Source organism: Macrotis lagotis, chromosome 5 (genome assembly GCF_037893015.1).
Source record: "Macrotis lagotis isolate mMagLag1 chromosome 5, bilby.v1.9.chrom.fasta, whole genome shotgun sequence".
In the NCBI taxonomy this organism is placed as follows: Eukaryota; Metazoa; Chordata; class Mammalia; order Peramelemorphia; family Peramelidae; genus Macrotis; species Macrotis lagotis.
The window spans coordinates 111,505,072-111,519,780 of record NC_133662.1 but is presented as its reverse complement, the minus strand read 5'-3'; the positions used below and the strand labels follow the sequence as shown (position 1 = coordinate 111,519,780).

Here is a 14,709-nt window from a genome sequence, read left to right as displayed (position 1 = left end):
GAATTCAGGAATTCCATTTTTCCCCCTTCCTTTTCTTTTTTATTCCCATTGCTTATCACAGGGCTCTTGGCATATATTTCACTCAGCATATGCTTATTGGCTGGTTGTTGGATTGAGGTAGCTGGTATAGATGTACTGTGAGGTGTTTTTCAGCTCTCGGGTCCAATTCACTCTTTCCACAGTAATCTCCATTTCCACAATCAGCTTTAGTGAAATAAAGAAACCCATTTACCACTGAGAAGGGAAACTTGAATTCTAAAGGAGACTTAATCACAACCTTTGGACTGCTATGATTTCATCAATTCTCTTGAGTATGAGGAACCAAGTTAAAATGTAATTGGGAAATATTTTTTAAAAATAGAAACAAATAAAACATGGATAATGCTGATAAGTAGTTTTTTAAGTCAATAAACACAGGCATGGATTTGTACGTATAGTTTAGTGACCCTTGTTTCTGAGTTTGATACCACTGTTCTAGAAGACCCAGAGAACCAGCTTAGAGGAAAGGGGTATCCTTTCCTCTTCTCATAGAACATAATCAGAAAATCATAAGAACTTTAATCTTTTTTTTTCATTCAGAGAGGAAATAAAAGCTTCCTGAATTAGGCATTTAACTATGAATAATGGGATGATAAATTAATCCCTCTAAATAATCTCAACCTAGCTTGCTACAAATCAACTTGTTGGATACTTGGACTTGAAAGTTATTTCTGTATTTTAATTAGAATTGTTTAATCTCTCCATGGTGCTGTCATTTTCTCTCTTGATTTTACATGAAGGATGAGGAAGCTTAAATTCTTAACTTCAGCTTAGTAAAGCCTTTGAAACACCCTAGGGGATAATGGAAGTGATTATGAATTGGATCTGGGAACTATAGGCTCTGCTAGAAGAATAAAATAAATCCGCCAAGTACATGTCATCAAGTAGCTTAGGGAAAAAAAAAACATAAGGAAGCTCTTGGAAGTATGAAATGATCCTTTCAAGCTCCTGTCAGGTCTTTTTTATGGTTGATGTTCCAAGAGAGAAAACATTTTAAAAATAAGCTGCCTAAGGAATAAATCAGAAATGCATGGAACTGTAGAATTGGAAGAAACTTTATATTTTATTTAGTCCACACTCCTCATTTGCTAATGAAGAACCTAAAACTAAAGAAGCTAACTGAGTTGCATAAGGTCCCACAGCTAATTTAGTAGCAGAACCCAAGCTCTCCTAATTCCAAATCCAACATAATTTAAAAGAAACCTTTCTAAAAATAGTTCTTAAAAACCATAACTTTTAAAATCAATTGTTGAGTCATTTTAGTCATATCTGACTCTTCTAATCCCATTTGAGGTTTTCTTAACAAATACAGTTCACCATTAAATTTTCCAACTCATTTTACAGATGAGGAAACTGAGGCAAATAGAATTGCCCAGGGCTTGAAGCCAAATTTGAACTTATGAGGACAAGTCTTCCTGATTCCAAAGCCAGTGATCTATCCACTTCACTACCTAGCTGCCCTTTAAGTCAATAATTTTATAGTAGTTTTTGACTATATCCACAATTGTTCACTTAATAGGAATCACCTCAATTGTCTATACCCTATCTAAAGGATCAGTGTGGTCTAATGGATAGAATTCCTCTAATCCTGCCTTAGATAGGAACCCTTTGTAAATCATATAACCAACCTTGTTGCCTCAGTTTCCCTATCTGAAAAATGAAAGGGATAATAGAATTATCTCATAAAATCATTGTGAAGTGTTCCATGTCAGCTATTTTTTCTTTGCAATTACTATGAATTTGCCTGTATTTTGCCAACCAGAAAGCTCTTGAAATCATCTCCTGAATGACCCCCACAATACAAATATTTTATGTCTTAGGACCGGGTATAAGTAAATGTAAACAGAATAGTCAGATGGACCTGGAATTAGTGTGTCTATTTCATATCCAGCTTATAAAGAAACTAGATTAGACCCCCCCAAGACTTGGCAAAGCAAACAGCAGTGATTTACAAGAGCAAGTTGTGATTCTTTCTTTAGCTTTTAGGTGCCTGGGCAAAAGCAAGAATTAATTAATGAGGGAAATTGCCTGTGACAGATAATTAACTCAAATTCTCTGACTCTCTGGTCAATTCAATTAAACAAATTATTGTTAAGTATTTAATACATACTAAGCTAAGCCCTAGGGATAAAAAAAAATACCTTCAAGATGCTTACTTTCAACTAGAGTATATAACTCTATGGATAAGCAAATACAAATACAAGGACAATTAGGGATGAGAAAAGGGGGAAGCTGAACTCTGAAGAAAGTTTAGGATTCTAAGAGAAAGAAAACAGGGAAAGAGTGCATTTCGGGCCTGCAGGTTGGTTTGTGGGAAACCACCAAGGTAAGAGACAGACTTGGGGAGAGTAAGAATCATGAAGTACAATCTCTGTTTCTCAGTAAATTAGGAAGTGAGGATCCTCTGCTAAAGGAGTCTGACAAGAGAAGATCAGAAACAATCAATAATGAAAATGTGATAGATTCAATCAGGGAAGGATAAAACATTACTGGAGAGTAATGAGGGTACAACTGAGATTTGTTTTTGTTGAATTATTTAAGTCACATTTGACTGTTCATGATCCCTTCTAGGGTTCTCTTGGCAAAGATACTGGAGTACTTTACCATTTACTTTTCTAGTTCATTTTACAGATGAGGAAACTGAGTCAAACAGGGTTAAGTGACTTGCCCAGGATCACAAAGCTAGTAGGTATGGGTTTAGTAACTAGACTAGTAAATAAGTTTACTAGTAAGATGAGTTCAACTGATTCCAAGTACCCAATCAGCCACTCTACCTGTCCCACCCACCTCTCCACACTTCCCATACTCTCCCCTCAATTGAGATTAGATAAGATAAATTAATTATAGGTCCACATTCTATAGTTCTAAAATTCTAGAATTTTTTGCTGACTAGTGCTTTCCATTCCTCCTACATACGGGATGGCAAAGTTTTTTGTTTTCTGCTTTTGTAACTATGCACACCTCATTTCGAGCCTATTTTACCAATGACAGCATGAAAGCCTGCAGCAATATGCAACTCCCTGTTACTTAAAATTATCTCAGTTAGCACTGGAGAATCCTAATGGGCAATACAATAACAAATTCTCTAAGGCTGCTGAAATGAATCCCACCCACATCATTTTATGGTGGTTTTCTTAACCATTTTGCTATGAGTAGAGGAAGGAGGATTTCTCTGATATATTGAAGCCTTATGTTTCATGTTACCTGTATTTTAATGAAATAATAATAGGCTCATCTAAGTTTTTAGATTAGATCTTTCCTGCTAATACAGGATACTATTGAGCCCACATTAATGAAAGCAGTATTTTCTTTAAATGAGGGCAGTCCTCTTCTAGGTCCTGAGAAACATCAGACATTGAAGGTTGGTAAGCATGAAGCCATGAGAAATGATAAGGACTGTGCCAGCCTCAGATAAACTTTCATGTTCAACCCCTGATGGCAGTTCCCCAAGCCATACGACTTCAGGAAACATGCCTTGGGGATTGTCTGGCTCTGATAACATGATGATTTCTAGCAACAGAAATCATTTTGAAATGGAAGGAGAAATAAAATGTTGAAAGCTCTGTGGTCTTGTCCTTTAGAAGTTAAAGAAGAACAGTGAACAAAATTATATCAAAGTTCCTATATGCTTTGCTTTAAGAAAATCCAATATATAAACATACAAGCTTATAAATTATAAATTAGGAAGTGATTTACCTTATGGAAGGTAAATTATACAAGGATCTATCTCAGAGTTCCTTTACTTTTTAAAATTACTTTTCATTTGGTTAAATACTTCCCATTAACATATTTTAAAAATTTAGCAATTTTTAAAAAAAATTTGAGTTTCAAATTTTCTTCCTCCCTACAACTCTTCTACTCTCCATGAGAAAGCAGGCAACTTGATTTTAATTATACCTGTGAGGTCTTACAAAATATGCTTCCATGTGAGCTATGCTGCAAAAGAATAAAAGAATAATGACAAAAAAATTTTAAAGTATGCTTTAATCTGCATTTAGAGTTCATCAGTTCTCTCTCTAGAGGTGTATAACATTTTTCTTCATGGTTTTTTGGGAAGTATCTTGATTAGAGTAGTTAAGGTTTTTACAGTTGATCATCCATACAATATTGCTGTTACTATGTATGATGTTCTAGTTAAAATCACTTTGTATGAGTTCCTATAAGTCTTCCCAGATTTTTCTGAAACCATTATGTCCATCATTTCTTATGACACAATAATATATTTTTTACAAATAGTATTTTTACCAATTATATATAAAGTCAATTTTAACAATCATTTTTTAAAATAGGATTTTGAATTCCAAATTTTTTCCCCTTCCCTCCCTCCTCTCCCTCCTCCCTTCAAAAAGAAAGCCCTTGCTTGCTCCATAGAGGGCCCTTAGATGAATGTTATATGAACTTTTTTTGTCATAGACTTCTTTGACAATATAATTGATAGTTTATTGATCTTTTCTCAGAATAATAGTTTAAATTTATAAATTTATAAATTTTATAAATTTATAAATTTATAAAATTACAGGATTACAAAGCAAACCAATTATATTGAAATATTATTAACTAGTAAGAAAAATAAATTCATATCCTGGATTAAGAATACATATTTAAATGGTGAACTAAGAGTATGTTTCAAATTTGACTTGATTTCCCAAAATTATGTGTGAATATGAATATACCTACTGAATAAAGTAGGATGTTTATGAATTTGAAATGAGGCATTTTTTAAATCATTGATTCCTTTTGATTTTAAATCATTGATTCCTCTAGTTAATGGTACTGCAAAAGCATAATGATGGTATTTGAAATGCATTTTGCCTAATGAGTATAATTTTTCAAGCACTTTTTCTATCCATTCAGCTTCAGAACACAAAAATGAAGCAGGATACAATAGTCACTAAAATTAGATTTGTCCACATAATTTTGTTTTCTAGAGTATACCTTCTTAATCTATCTATCCAGTTTTTAATGATTTAAATTGCAAGGGGAAAATTAAGCAAGAATTATACGATTTGCATTATCTATGTTATTCTAGTTTCATTTATTTATTTTCAGGGGATTTCCTGGATCCTTGACTATAAATTTCATCCAGAAAATGAAAGTAACCAACATTGAAATTTATTTTTTTTAAGAGAATTATAATTGGGAAACTGTCCATTATTCCCAGTTGGTATTTGATGTTAATGCCTTTGAAAGATGACAATAAAAAGCATACAGACAAGAAATTCCTTCATTTTATTATGATCCTTTGAGAGAAGGTAGGACTATAAAAAAGATATTGGAATGGAGGACTTTTCTTTCTAATAATGACAACAAATATACTTGGTGAGATCAAATATGTGGAAGGAAAAGAAATGCATTTTCCAATCCCCTATATCCTGCAATTTTCATCTAAGTGAAAAAAATAATCCTCAGTCATAACTTCCCCCTTAATAAAAGTTTATAAGCATGCATTAAATATAAATAACAGAAAGGATGTTAGCTGTTCTCTTGTCCAACCCTCTCAATTTACAAAAGAGGAAACTGAGGCCTAAAGAGGCCCAATATTTTACCACATAATAGTTATTAAACAAAAGTTTGTGGAATTGAATTAAGTGAACTGTTCAGGTGGAGAGTCAGAACTAGACCCTAAGCTTTCTGAACTCTCCTCTCTCCCATTTTAGAAGGTTTTTCCTTTTATACCCTAAATGCCCTGTGTTAATTAAAGTTTGTTTTTTTTAAGGTGGGGAGACATTTGGGGAGACACTCAGTGACTTGCCAGGATCACACAGTCAGTGTCTGAGGTCAAATTTGAACTCAGCTCTTCCTGACATCTGCCAGTGCTTTATTCACTGCACTACTTAGTTGCCCTTACTAGTTAAAGTTCTTGAAAGGAGGTTCAATATTGCTTTGTGTTTTTAAAAAAATGTTTATTTCTTGTGTTTGTTTCAATACAACATAAAAAAAATAGACAAAGACTAGGAAAAAGAAGGGAGCAAGAGGAAAGAAGCAATAGATGATACTAGGATTATGAGATTTACTTTTATTAAAAATTATTTGTTTATTTTGAATTTCACAACTTTTCCTCTAATCTCGTCTCCCTTCCCCCACCCCCCACAGAAGGCAGTCTGTTAGTCTTTACATTGTTTCCATGATATACATTGATTTAAGTTGAATGTGATGAGAGAAAATCATATCCTTAAGGAAAAGAAATTAAGCATAAGAGATAGCAAAATTACATAATAAGATAATGGGTTTTTTTAAATTAAAGTAATACCTTTAATTTAGAAAATAATCCTGATATCTTATTGTCTAATCTTGCTATCTCTTTTACTTTATGTTTCTTCCTTAAGGATATAATTCCTCTCTCATCACATTCAATTTGGATCAATGTATACCCTGGAAACAATGTAAAGACTAACAGACTGCCTTCTGTGGGGGGAGGGAAGTAAAATTAGGGGGAAAATTGTAAAACTCAACATAAATTAAATTTTTAAAAATTAAAAAAAATAAATTAAAGGTAATAAATAATCTTTGGTCTTTGTTCAAACTCCATGATTCTTTCTCTGGATACAGATGGTATTCTCCATTGCAGATATCCCCAAATTGTCCCTGATTGTTGCACTGATGGAATGAGCAAGTCTGTTAAGGTTGATTAACACCCCCATGTTGCTGTTAGGGTGTGCAGTGTTCTGTGAGATTTCTTTTTTATTCCTCTTCAACCTTTCCTCAGGTCCCTCCCCCAATCCCCCAATTTAAATCTATACTTAGAATTTGCTGAAAAATATGTGGCAAGAGTGGTTGGCCAGGTAACTATCAAGCATTAGGAAGACTGATGAAGTTGATGAGAATAACCCAATTAGCTGCGTTTCTATTATATTTCCAAAGCACTTTCAAACAACATGGCATTAAAAAAATATATTTTGCATTTTACATGTTTCCTTGTCTCCTGGAAAGTAGCTTAGACCTGCCTTCAATTCATAGATCTTCTTTATAAAATGAAGCATTTTTGCTGTGCTTCCTCCTGGTCTGGGAAAACATAGAATTGCTTGGTAAGATCGCTATCTTGGCAACAGTAAATGTTGCTTTTAGCTCTTACAGCTGCAGCTGTACAAGCCATGTAAGCTCTCAAAAGTCTCCCCAAATGAATAGCATGTTTTCTTAGGGTACAAGTGAGATCAGAGAGTTTGACTTTTTTTTTTTTGATATTCATTTTCTTTGCTTTTCTTACTTGTTTTATTTTGAAACACTAATGATCTGAGGATCCCTCTTATCTGTTGGACTGGGATATCTTCTAGAGCATTGGGCATTTACTTTGATCCCCTTTTCTATGGAATATGTGCTTATGGGATGGCTAGAGAGAAGAGCTCCCTTTTCATTTTCTGGAAATTCTAATAAAGAGAAAATTCTAGAAGGAGAAAGGAAGAGGAGGAAAAGAGACGGACAAAAGAAAGGGGGGGAGAAAGAGGACAGAAAGGGAGAGAAACACATACACACACACACACACACACACACAGACAGAGAGACAGAAATAGAGAGTGATAGAGACAGAGAGGGAGAGGGAGACAGACAGACAGACAGACACAAACACACACAGAATGAGAGACAGATAGACAGAGACACAGAGAGAAATTTCTCTTCAGTGCCTTTTGCAGCCTACCAAATAGGCAGTTTCTCCTGATTCTGTAGTTAATCAATCTTTGACATAACTGGACTAATTAGGAGTTGCTTAAGATATGTGTCTTTGAGCAAGGGAGTAGAAGGCATGTCCCACAGAATACCTGAGCATATGTCCAGCTCCATGGGAGTTTTCCCCAGTCCAGAAAAACAGAGAGTTCCATAAATCATCTCTCTTTATTTTACAGAAGAGTTTAGTTTTTATTATTGAAGAAAATTTTCTCATTTGGATCGTGATATCCTCTTTTTTAATGGAGGCTAGAAGAACATTGAAAGACAGGAAACATGCATAAATTGCATAGCTGGACCTGAAATCTTTCTGAATTCAAATTCGACCTCAGATACTTACTGTGTGACCCTGAGCAAGTCTCTTCACCTTGTTTACCTCAGTTTCCTCATCTGTAAAATGAGCTGGAGAAAGAAATGGCAAATCACTCTAATATTTTTGCCAAATGTGATCATAGAGTTTGGCATAATTGAAAAATGACTGAGTTACAATAAATCATTTATGAACTGTGTAACTTTGTATGTTACTTAATTTCTCTGGGCCTTAGTAATTTCAGTTATGAGATCAGGGTTTGCTAATTTTTTGTCTTTGTGCCCTAACACAATGCCTGATGCTTAATAAATGCTGATCATTTATCCATATTATATATATTATATACTAGCATTGTAAATTCTGATCAATAAATGCTTCAATAAATTAAACTGAATTGACAAGCTGACTTATACCAAATCTAAAGTCTTATTCTACTTAGCTTCCTCTATGTTACAGTTAAAATGTTTCCCTCAACAGTATTTTAAAAAAGTTTTCCTTCCTATCAGCTTCTTACCAAAATCCAATGCAACTAAACAAAACAAGTAGCTTTCCACTATTTTCCAAAAGAAAGGTAAGCTTATAGGAACAGTGTCTTCAGGGGCTCCCTCTATTTTTTATGTTTAGTTTTGGTTTTTTTAAGCATTTAAAATGTTGTGCTTCCTCCCTTTAACTCTTATAGCCTGTAGAGGCTATAAGCACATTCAATTTTGACTTAAAATATTTTTTAAAAAATGTTATGTGACTTAAAATATTTTTTTAAAAATGTTATGTGACCTTTACAGATTTCATGCAACCACTTGGTCCCTAGTGGCCTGACAAGTGAATCTGGAAACACAAAGAAGCCCTGGTCTATCTGTCTTGATGAGAAGTTCAACTTGGCTCATCAAATCCAAAATAAACGATGCCGTCTTTACTCTTTGGGGTGAGTATATAAGGCAAAGGAAAAATCAAATCCACTTCTACCATCTGGGACTGTTTCAGTATCATCCAAAGGCCCATGGAGTCAAGTTTTAAAGAATATTATTGGTTCTTTACTTGTCTCACTGAAGACATATCTGTCTATCATCTGCTTGTACCTGGAGGGCACATGGAGTTTGTTTGCCACTAATTTCACTCTTTCCAAGGCTTGCTTGTCTTTCCCTTCCTTTTATGGCAGTAAATTGACAGCTTCAGCTTTCAACAGGGATATGGTTTCCATGATTGTAGCTCATGAATTTAGGATTAAATTAAGCTTCCATATAAGAGAGAGAAGGGATTCTGGCTAATTAGAAGGGCTCAGGGAGAAGCATCATCTCAGGCACAGTGATTACCATATACACAAGGGAGATGACTAGAGTTGCATAAAAGATTCCTGGGATAATAATCAAACAGTAAGATATTTTTGTATATTTTAAGGGAAATGGGTAGAATTTTTTCATCATGCATGAGTCTTTTAGAATTGTCTTCAATCGCTGTATTGATTGTAGTAACCAAGATATTCACAGTTGATCAATATGACATCATTGTTGTTAGCACACACAATAATCTCCCAGTTCTTCTCAATTTACTTTGCATCAATTCAGAGAGATCTTGCATGGATTTTGGTCTTTTCCCCTGAAACCATTCCCACCCTATCATTTCTTATAGCACTATAGATTACAATCATATGTTAAAACTTGTTTAGTCATTGCCCAATTGATTAGTATCACTTCAATTTTCCAATTCTTTGCCACCATAAAAAATAGTTTCTATAAAATTTTTTTTTGCACATAGAGGTTCTTTTCTTTTTCCCTTGATTGCTTTGGGGTACAGACCCAGTTGTGGTATTGCTGGGTCAAAGGGTACAAACAGTTTTAAAATCCTTTGAACATGGTTTCAAATTACTCTCTCAGAATGTTTGGACCAAATCACAGCTCTACCAACAGTTTAGAGGTGTACCTATTTTTCCTCATCCCCTCTGGAATTTGTCATTTCTGAAAAGTGTGAAGTGATACCACAGAGTCTTTTTAATTTGTATCTCTCTAATCAATTGTGATTTAGAGCATTTTTTCACATGATTGTGTATAACTTTGATTTCTTCTGACAACTGCCTGGTCATAGCTTTTGATCATTTATCATATAGGGAATGGTCCTTTTTGGGGTTAATAAATGATTCATTTCTCTCTCTCTCTCTCTCTCTCTCTCTCTCTCTCTCTCTGTATATATATATATATATATATATATATATATATATATATATATATACACACATATATATGTGTGTGTGTGTGTGTGTGTGTGTGTGTGTATATGAAATGAAACCTTTGTCCAAGAAACTTATTATAAAATTTTCTTTGTATTACTCTCTATGTCACCTTTGAGCAAAATGTAGTTCTTACTGATTTTTCTTTTAATTAGGCCCACTTTTTTTCTTTTGCTTTGTCTGAGATTGCTATTCCTACCTTTTTTTTAAACTTCAGTTAAAGCATATTAGATTCTGCTCAAGTCCTTTATTTTAATTTTGTGTGTCTTTTTGTTTTTATTGTAAACAATATGTAGTTGGAGTCTGATTTCTTTTTTTATAAAGGCTTATTTATTTTCCAATTATATGCAATAGTAGTTTTTATCTATCACTTTTTTGCAGTGTTTTTGAATTTTACAATTTCCCCTCCCTCCCTTCCCTCCCCCCCCACAGAAGGCAGTCTAATAATCTTTACATTGTTTCCATGCTATATATATTGATCAAAATCGAATGTGTGAGAGAAAAATCATATCCATGAAGAAAAAATAAAATATATGAGATAGAAAAATTAAGTAGTAAATAAGAAAACTTTTTTTTTAAATGAAGGCAATAGTCTTTGGTATTTGTTTAAACTCCACAGTTCTTTCTCTGGATAAGATGGTAATCTCTATCACAGATACCCTAAAATTGTCGCTGATTATTGTACTGATGGAATGAGCAAGTCCATTAAGCTTGATCATCACCCCATGTTGCTGTTACACTGTACAATGTTTTTCTGGTTCTGCTCATCTCTCTCAGCATCAGTTCATGCATGTCTTTCAGGCTTCTCTGAAATTGTTCCATAACGTACATATACCACAATTTGTCCAGCCATTCCTCAATTGATGGACATTCACTCAATTTCCAATTCTTTGCTACCACAAACAGGGCTGCTATGAATATTTTTGTACAAGTGATGTTTTTAACCCTTTTCATCCTCTCTTCAGTGTATAGACCCAGTAGTGGTATTGCTGGATCAAAGGGTATACACATTTTTGCTGCCCTTTGGGCATAATTCCAAATTGCTCTCCAGAAAGGTTGGGTGAGTTCACAGCTCCACCAACAATGTATTAGTGTCCTATATTTCCCACATCCCTTTAGGGAAAAATCTCTTAAAGAATGGAAGGAATCCAAGAGATATTTATTAAGTGCCTTACTACTCATTTGGACCTCACAAAAACCCTGGGCAATAGGGTGCTATTCCTATTCTATAGTTGAGGAAACTGAGGCAGATAGAGGTTAAGTCATTTGCACAGGGTCCCTAGTAAGTATCTGAGGATATATTTGAACTCAAATCTTCTTGACTCTAGGCCCAGAGTTTTATCTTCTGTGCTTATTCTTGACTTGACCCCTTAAGGGGTATTAAGAGGTTTCCATCATAAAAAGTTACCAGTGTACAAAGTAGATATTGGATTACAATTTATTTCCCCCACCAAAAGAAATGCTTAAAACACTGAAGACTGATAAGTGTGGAATAACAAATACCCAAAATATAAAACTATAACCAGTCGTAATTCTAGTACTCTGGAAGGTAAAAACAGTTTTGTGGGTCTGTGCAACAGATATTTCCCTTTTATCTCAGACCTGCCTCTCCCATCCAGTCAAGGCATATCTTGGGCTTTCTTCATCTTTTCAGGTATAGACTCTTGCAAATAGTCATTTGAAGATGTTGAAGCAAGGAACCCAAGTACTCTTGAACTCGTGGGATAGTTGTCTAAATTAAAAACACCAGCTCTCAAGCTTATCATCTATTGGTCATAGATTTACCCTCAGGAAAGAAAGAAAATGCCAAAAAAGATAATGGGGGGGGGGGAATAAAATGACTACAACCAATCATTATTGAGGACATGAATTGATGGGATTTACCTAAGAGATCATCTTTCAGGGGTTCTAACCCAATGATTAAATAAGATCCAATGAGCTTTTTTTAAATTTTGATTACTTGAACATAACTAATTTTCTTTGTCTTCCTATGTATTTTATTTTGTGCATTAAAAGCATTGGTCTGAGATAAGGATCCACAGACTTTCCAAGGCAGCTAAAAGGGTCATTAAACAAGAGAGGCTAAGAATGTTTAATCTTAGTATTAGCCCTCATTCTTCAAATCTATAATGGAATAATGAACTAAACCAAAATTACACACAAAAGTAAAGGAAGGGTTTGAACACAGATCTTTGTACTCAAAGTCCAGAAATCCTAAATTCTAGGCAAGCACTTTTCTGAAATTCTGGACCCATTTACACTCTTAAAAAAGTATTAGGGACTTCCAAAAGGATTTTTGTTTATGTAGATTATATCTATTGTTATTATTGGTTACTGTTGCTCAGTTGTTTCTGATTCTTAGTGATTCCATTGGAGTTTTCTTGGCAAAAATACTGGAATAATTTGGTATTTCCTTCTCCAGCTCATTTTATAGATGAGAAAACTGAGGTGAGTAATGTTAAATGAGTGTTTAAGACCAAATTTGAACTCAAGTCTTCCTGACTCCAAGGTCAACACTCTATCTATTGGATCACATAGAAATTAAAATGTTTTAACATTATTATGAAAATAATTTTGGCTTCCTGGATACCCCTGAAAGAGTCTTGGGAACTCTAATTTTTACCATACCTATATAAAGAATAATAATTATAGTTTAATCCAATTATGCAGAATGTTATGAATGGCCGATGATATGTACAAATTATTCCAGGGGTGGGAAAGGAATAAATCTCAAACTTGTGGGTGAGTTAGAGTGATTTCTCCTCCAAGCATTTGAAGACTTCCCCCTAGTGGAATGGGTGAATGAGTACAATTTCTTCCAATGGCTACGAAAATGGCTGAAGCAGGTCTTGTGGAGCCCTTAGTGATTGGTCAGGCATCAGACATAAAAGTCATCAATTCCATTCTGGACCAGCTCCAATGGACTGGACTTTGCTTAGCCCTGAACATTTTTTTAGGGAACTAGCCATGTCCAGGTTTTAACTTGAAGTCTATGGATTCAGAAATAGGTGACTGAGGCAGGTCTTTTCAGTGTGAACTGGCTATATTTTGAAGTTAAGACAAATAATTAATGAAGACAGAATTTATTTCATAGTACATCGAAAAAGACTAAGATCACTGAAGAAATAATTACACAGGCCCTTGGGAGGTATTCATTTTTTATTTTTAAAAATATTTAAAAATCTGTCTTTAATATTGTTTTCATTAAGAATCAGAAGTTTTAGAGTTTGAAGTTTTAGAGTTCACCTGTCTGATTCCTTCATTTTGCAGATAATGAAAAAACTAAGACCCAGAAAGATGAATTCACCCAATATCACAATGGAAAAAAAAATATAGCCAGAATGCAAAATCAAGTTTCCTGATACTAAATCTAGGGTTTTTTCCTACTCATAATGCTGACTCATTCCTTTCTTTCACAACTATCTTTTTATATTTTACTTAATATTATATCCACTAGAATAACTCATTAAAGTTATATGTAGAAACCTTTTAGGATACTTCCACAATTTAGCACTCACAAGTCTGTAGGTTTAGTCCTTAGGGAGCCATCTAGTACCCCATGTTCTAGATTACTCTGCGGGGGGGGGGTCTGAACTTTTAAATTAATATGCACAGTAGACAGTGCTAAACATGGAGTCAGAAAAACTCAAGTCTTATCTCTTGAGTTGAAATTTTGCCTTAGACACTTACTAGCTGTGAGATACTGAATAAGTTATTCAATCCTGTTGGCTTCAGTTTCCTCATCTGTAAAGTGAACTGGAGAAGGAAATGACAAACAACTTCAGTAGCTTTGCCAAGAACCCCATGAAGAGTTGGACACAACTGAAAAATAACTGAATAATAAAAATCACTACCATAGGAAGAGTGGTCACAGATTTGAAAAGTATACTGGTCACCAAGGCAGCTCACTCCTCCAGGGTTAGAGGATTCTATTGTCTTTTGTCTTCACATTGTTCCCCTGCTGACTGAATGAAGCATTTCTATAGGCAATTCATTTGTTAGAGCTCTCTGGTTCCTCATCTCTCTTCAGCTTGACTGTTGACTATCAGGAATAGTATCTTTCCTAGAATCTATAATCATTTGTCTTTTCTGTTGCCATGTTCCTTGAAACTGCTTTACACCCTGTAACTTTCTCTACTGGAGTCAGAAGGTAATGTCTCTGAGTCCCTTCCAGATAGAGGGGAAAAGTTGAAGAGGGAAATCTCCCTAACATATAAGGAGTCATGCTTCACAAAGCTACTCTCTCCCTCAATCCCAATACTTTTGTCTGGAAATCTTATTTTTTTAAAGGTCATTAAGGGTATCATTGGGTCAGCTAGGTGGTACAATGGATAGAGTGCTGAGCTCGGAGTCAGGAAGACTCATCTTCCTGAGTTCAAATTTGATCTCAGATACTTGCTGGTTGTTTGACCCTGGGCAAGTCCCTTAACCCTGTTTGCCTCAATTTCCTCATTTGTAAAATAGCTGGAGAAGGAAATGG

General features: G+C 34.6%; 1 protein-coding gene across 2 annotated transcripts in view; it reads left to right on the top strand.

Annotated features, from left to right (window-relative positions):
• Positions 1-14,709, top strand: part of LOC141487798 (putative methyltransferase-like protein 24) — a 328,482-nt gene that overhangs the window by 179,631 nt on the left and 134,142 nt on the right. For both annotated transcript variants that reach the window (XM_074187341.1, XM_074187340.1), the window contains exon 3: positions 8,791-8,930. In XM_074187341.1, the coding sequence (XP_074043442.1) occupies positions 8,791-8,930 (140 nt within the window). The remainder of the gene's footprint in view (positions 1-8,790; positions 8,931-14,709) is intronic.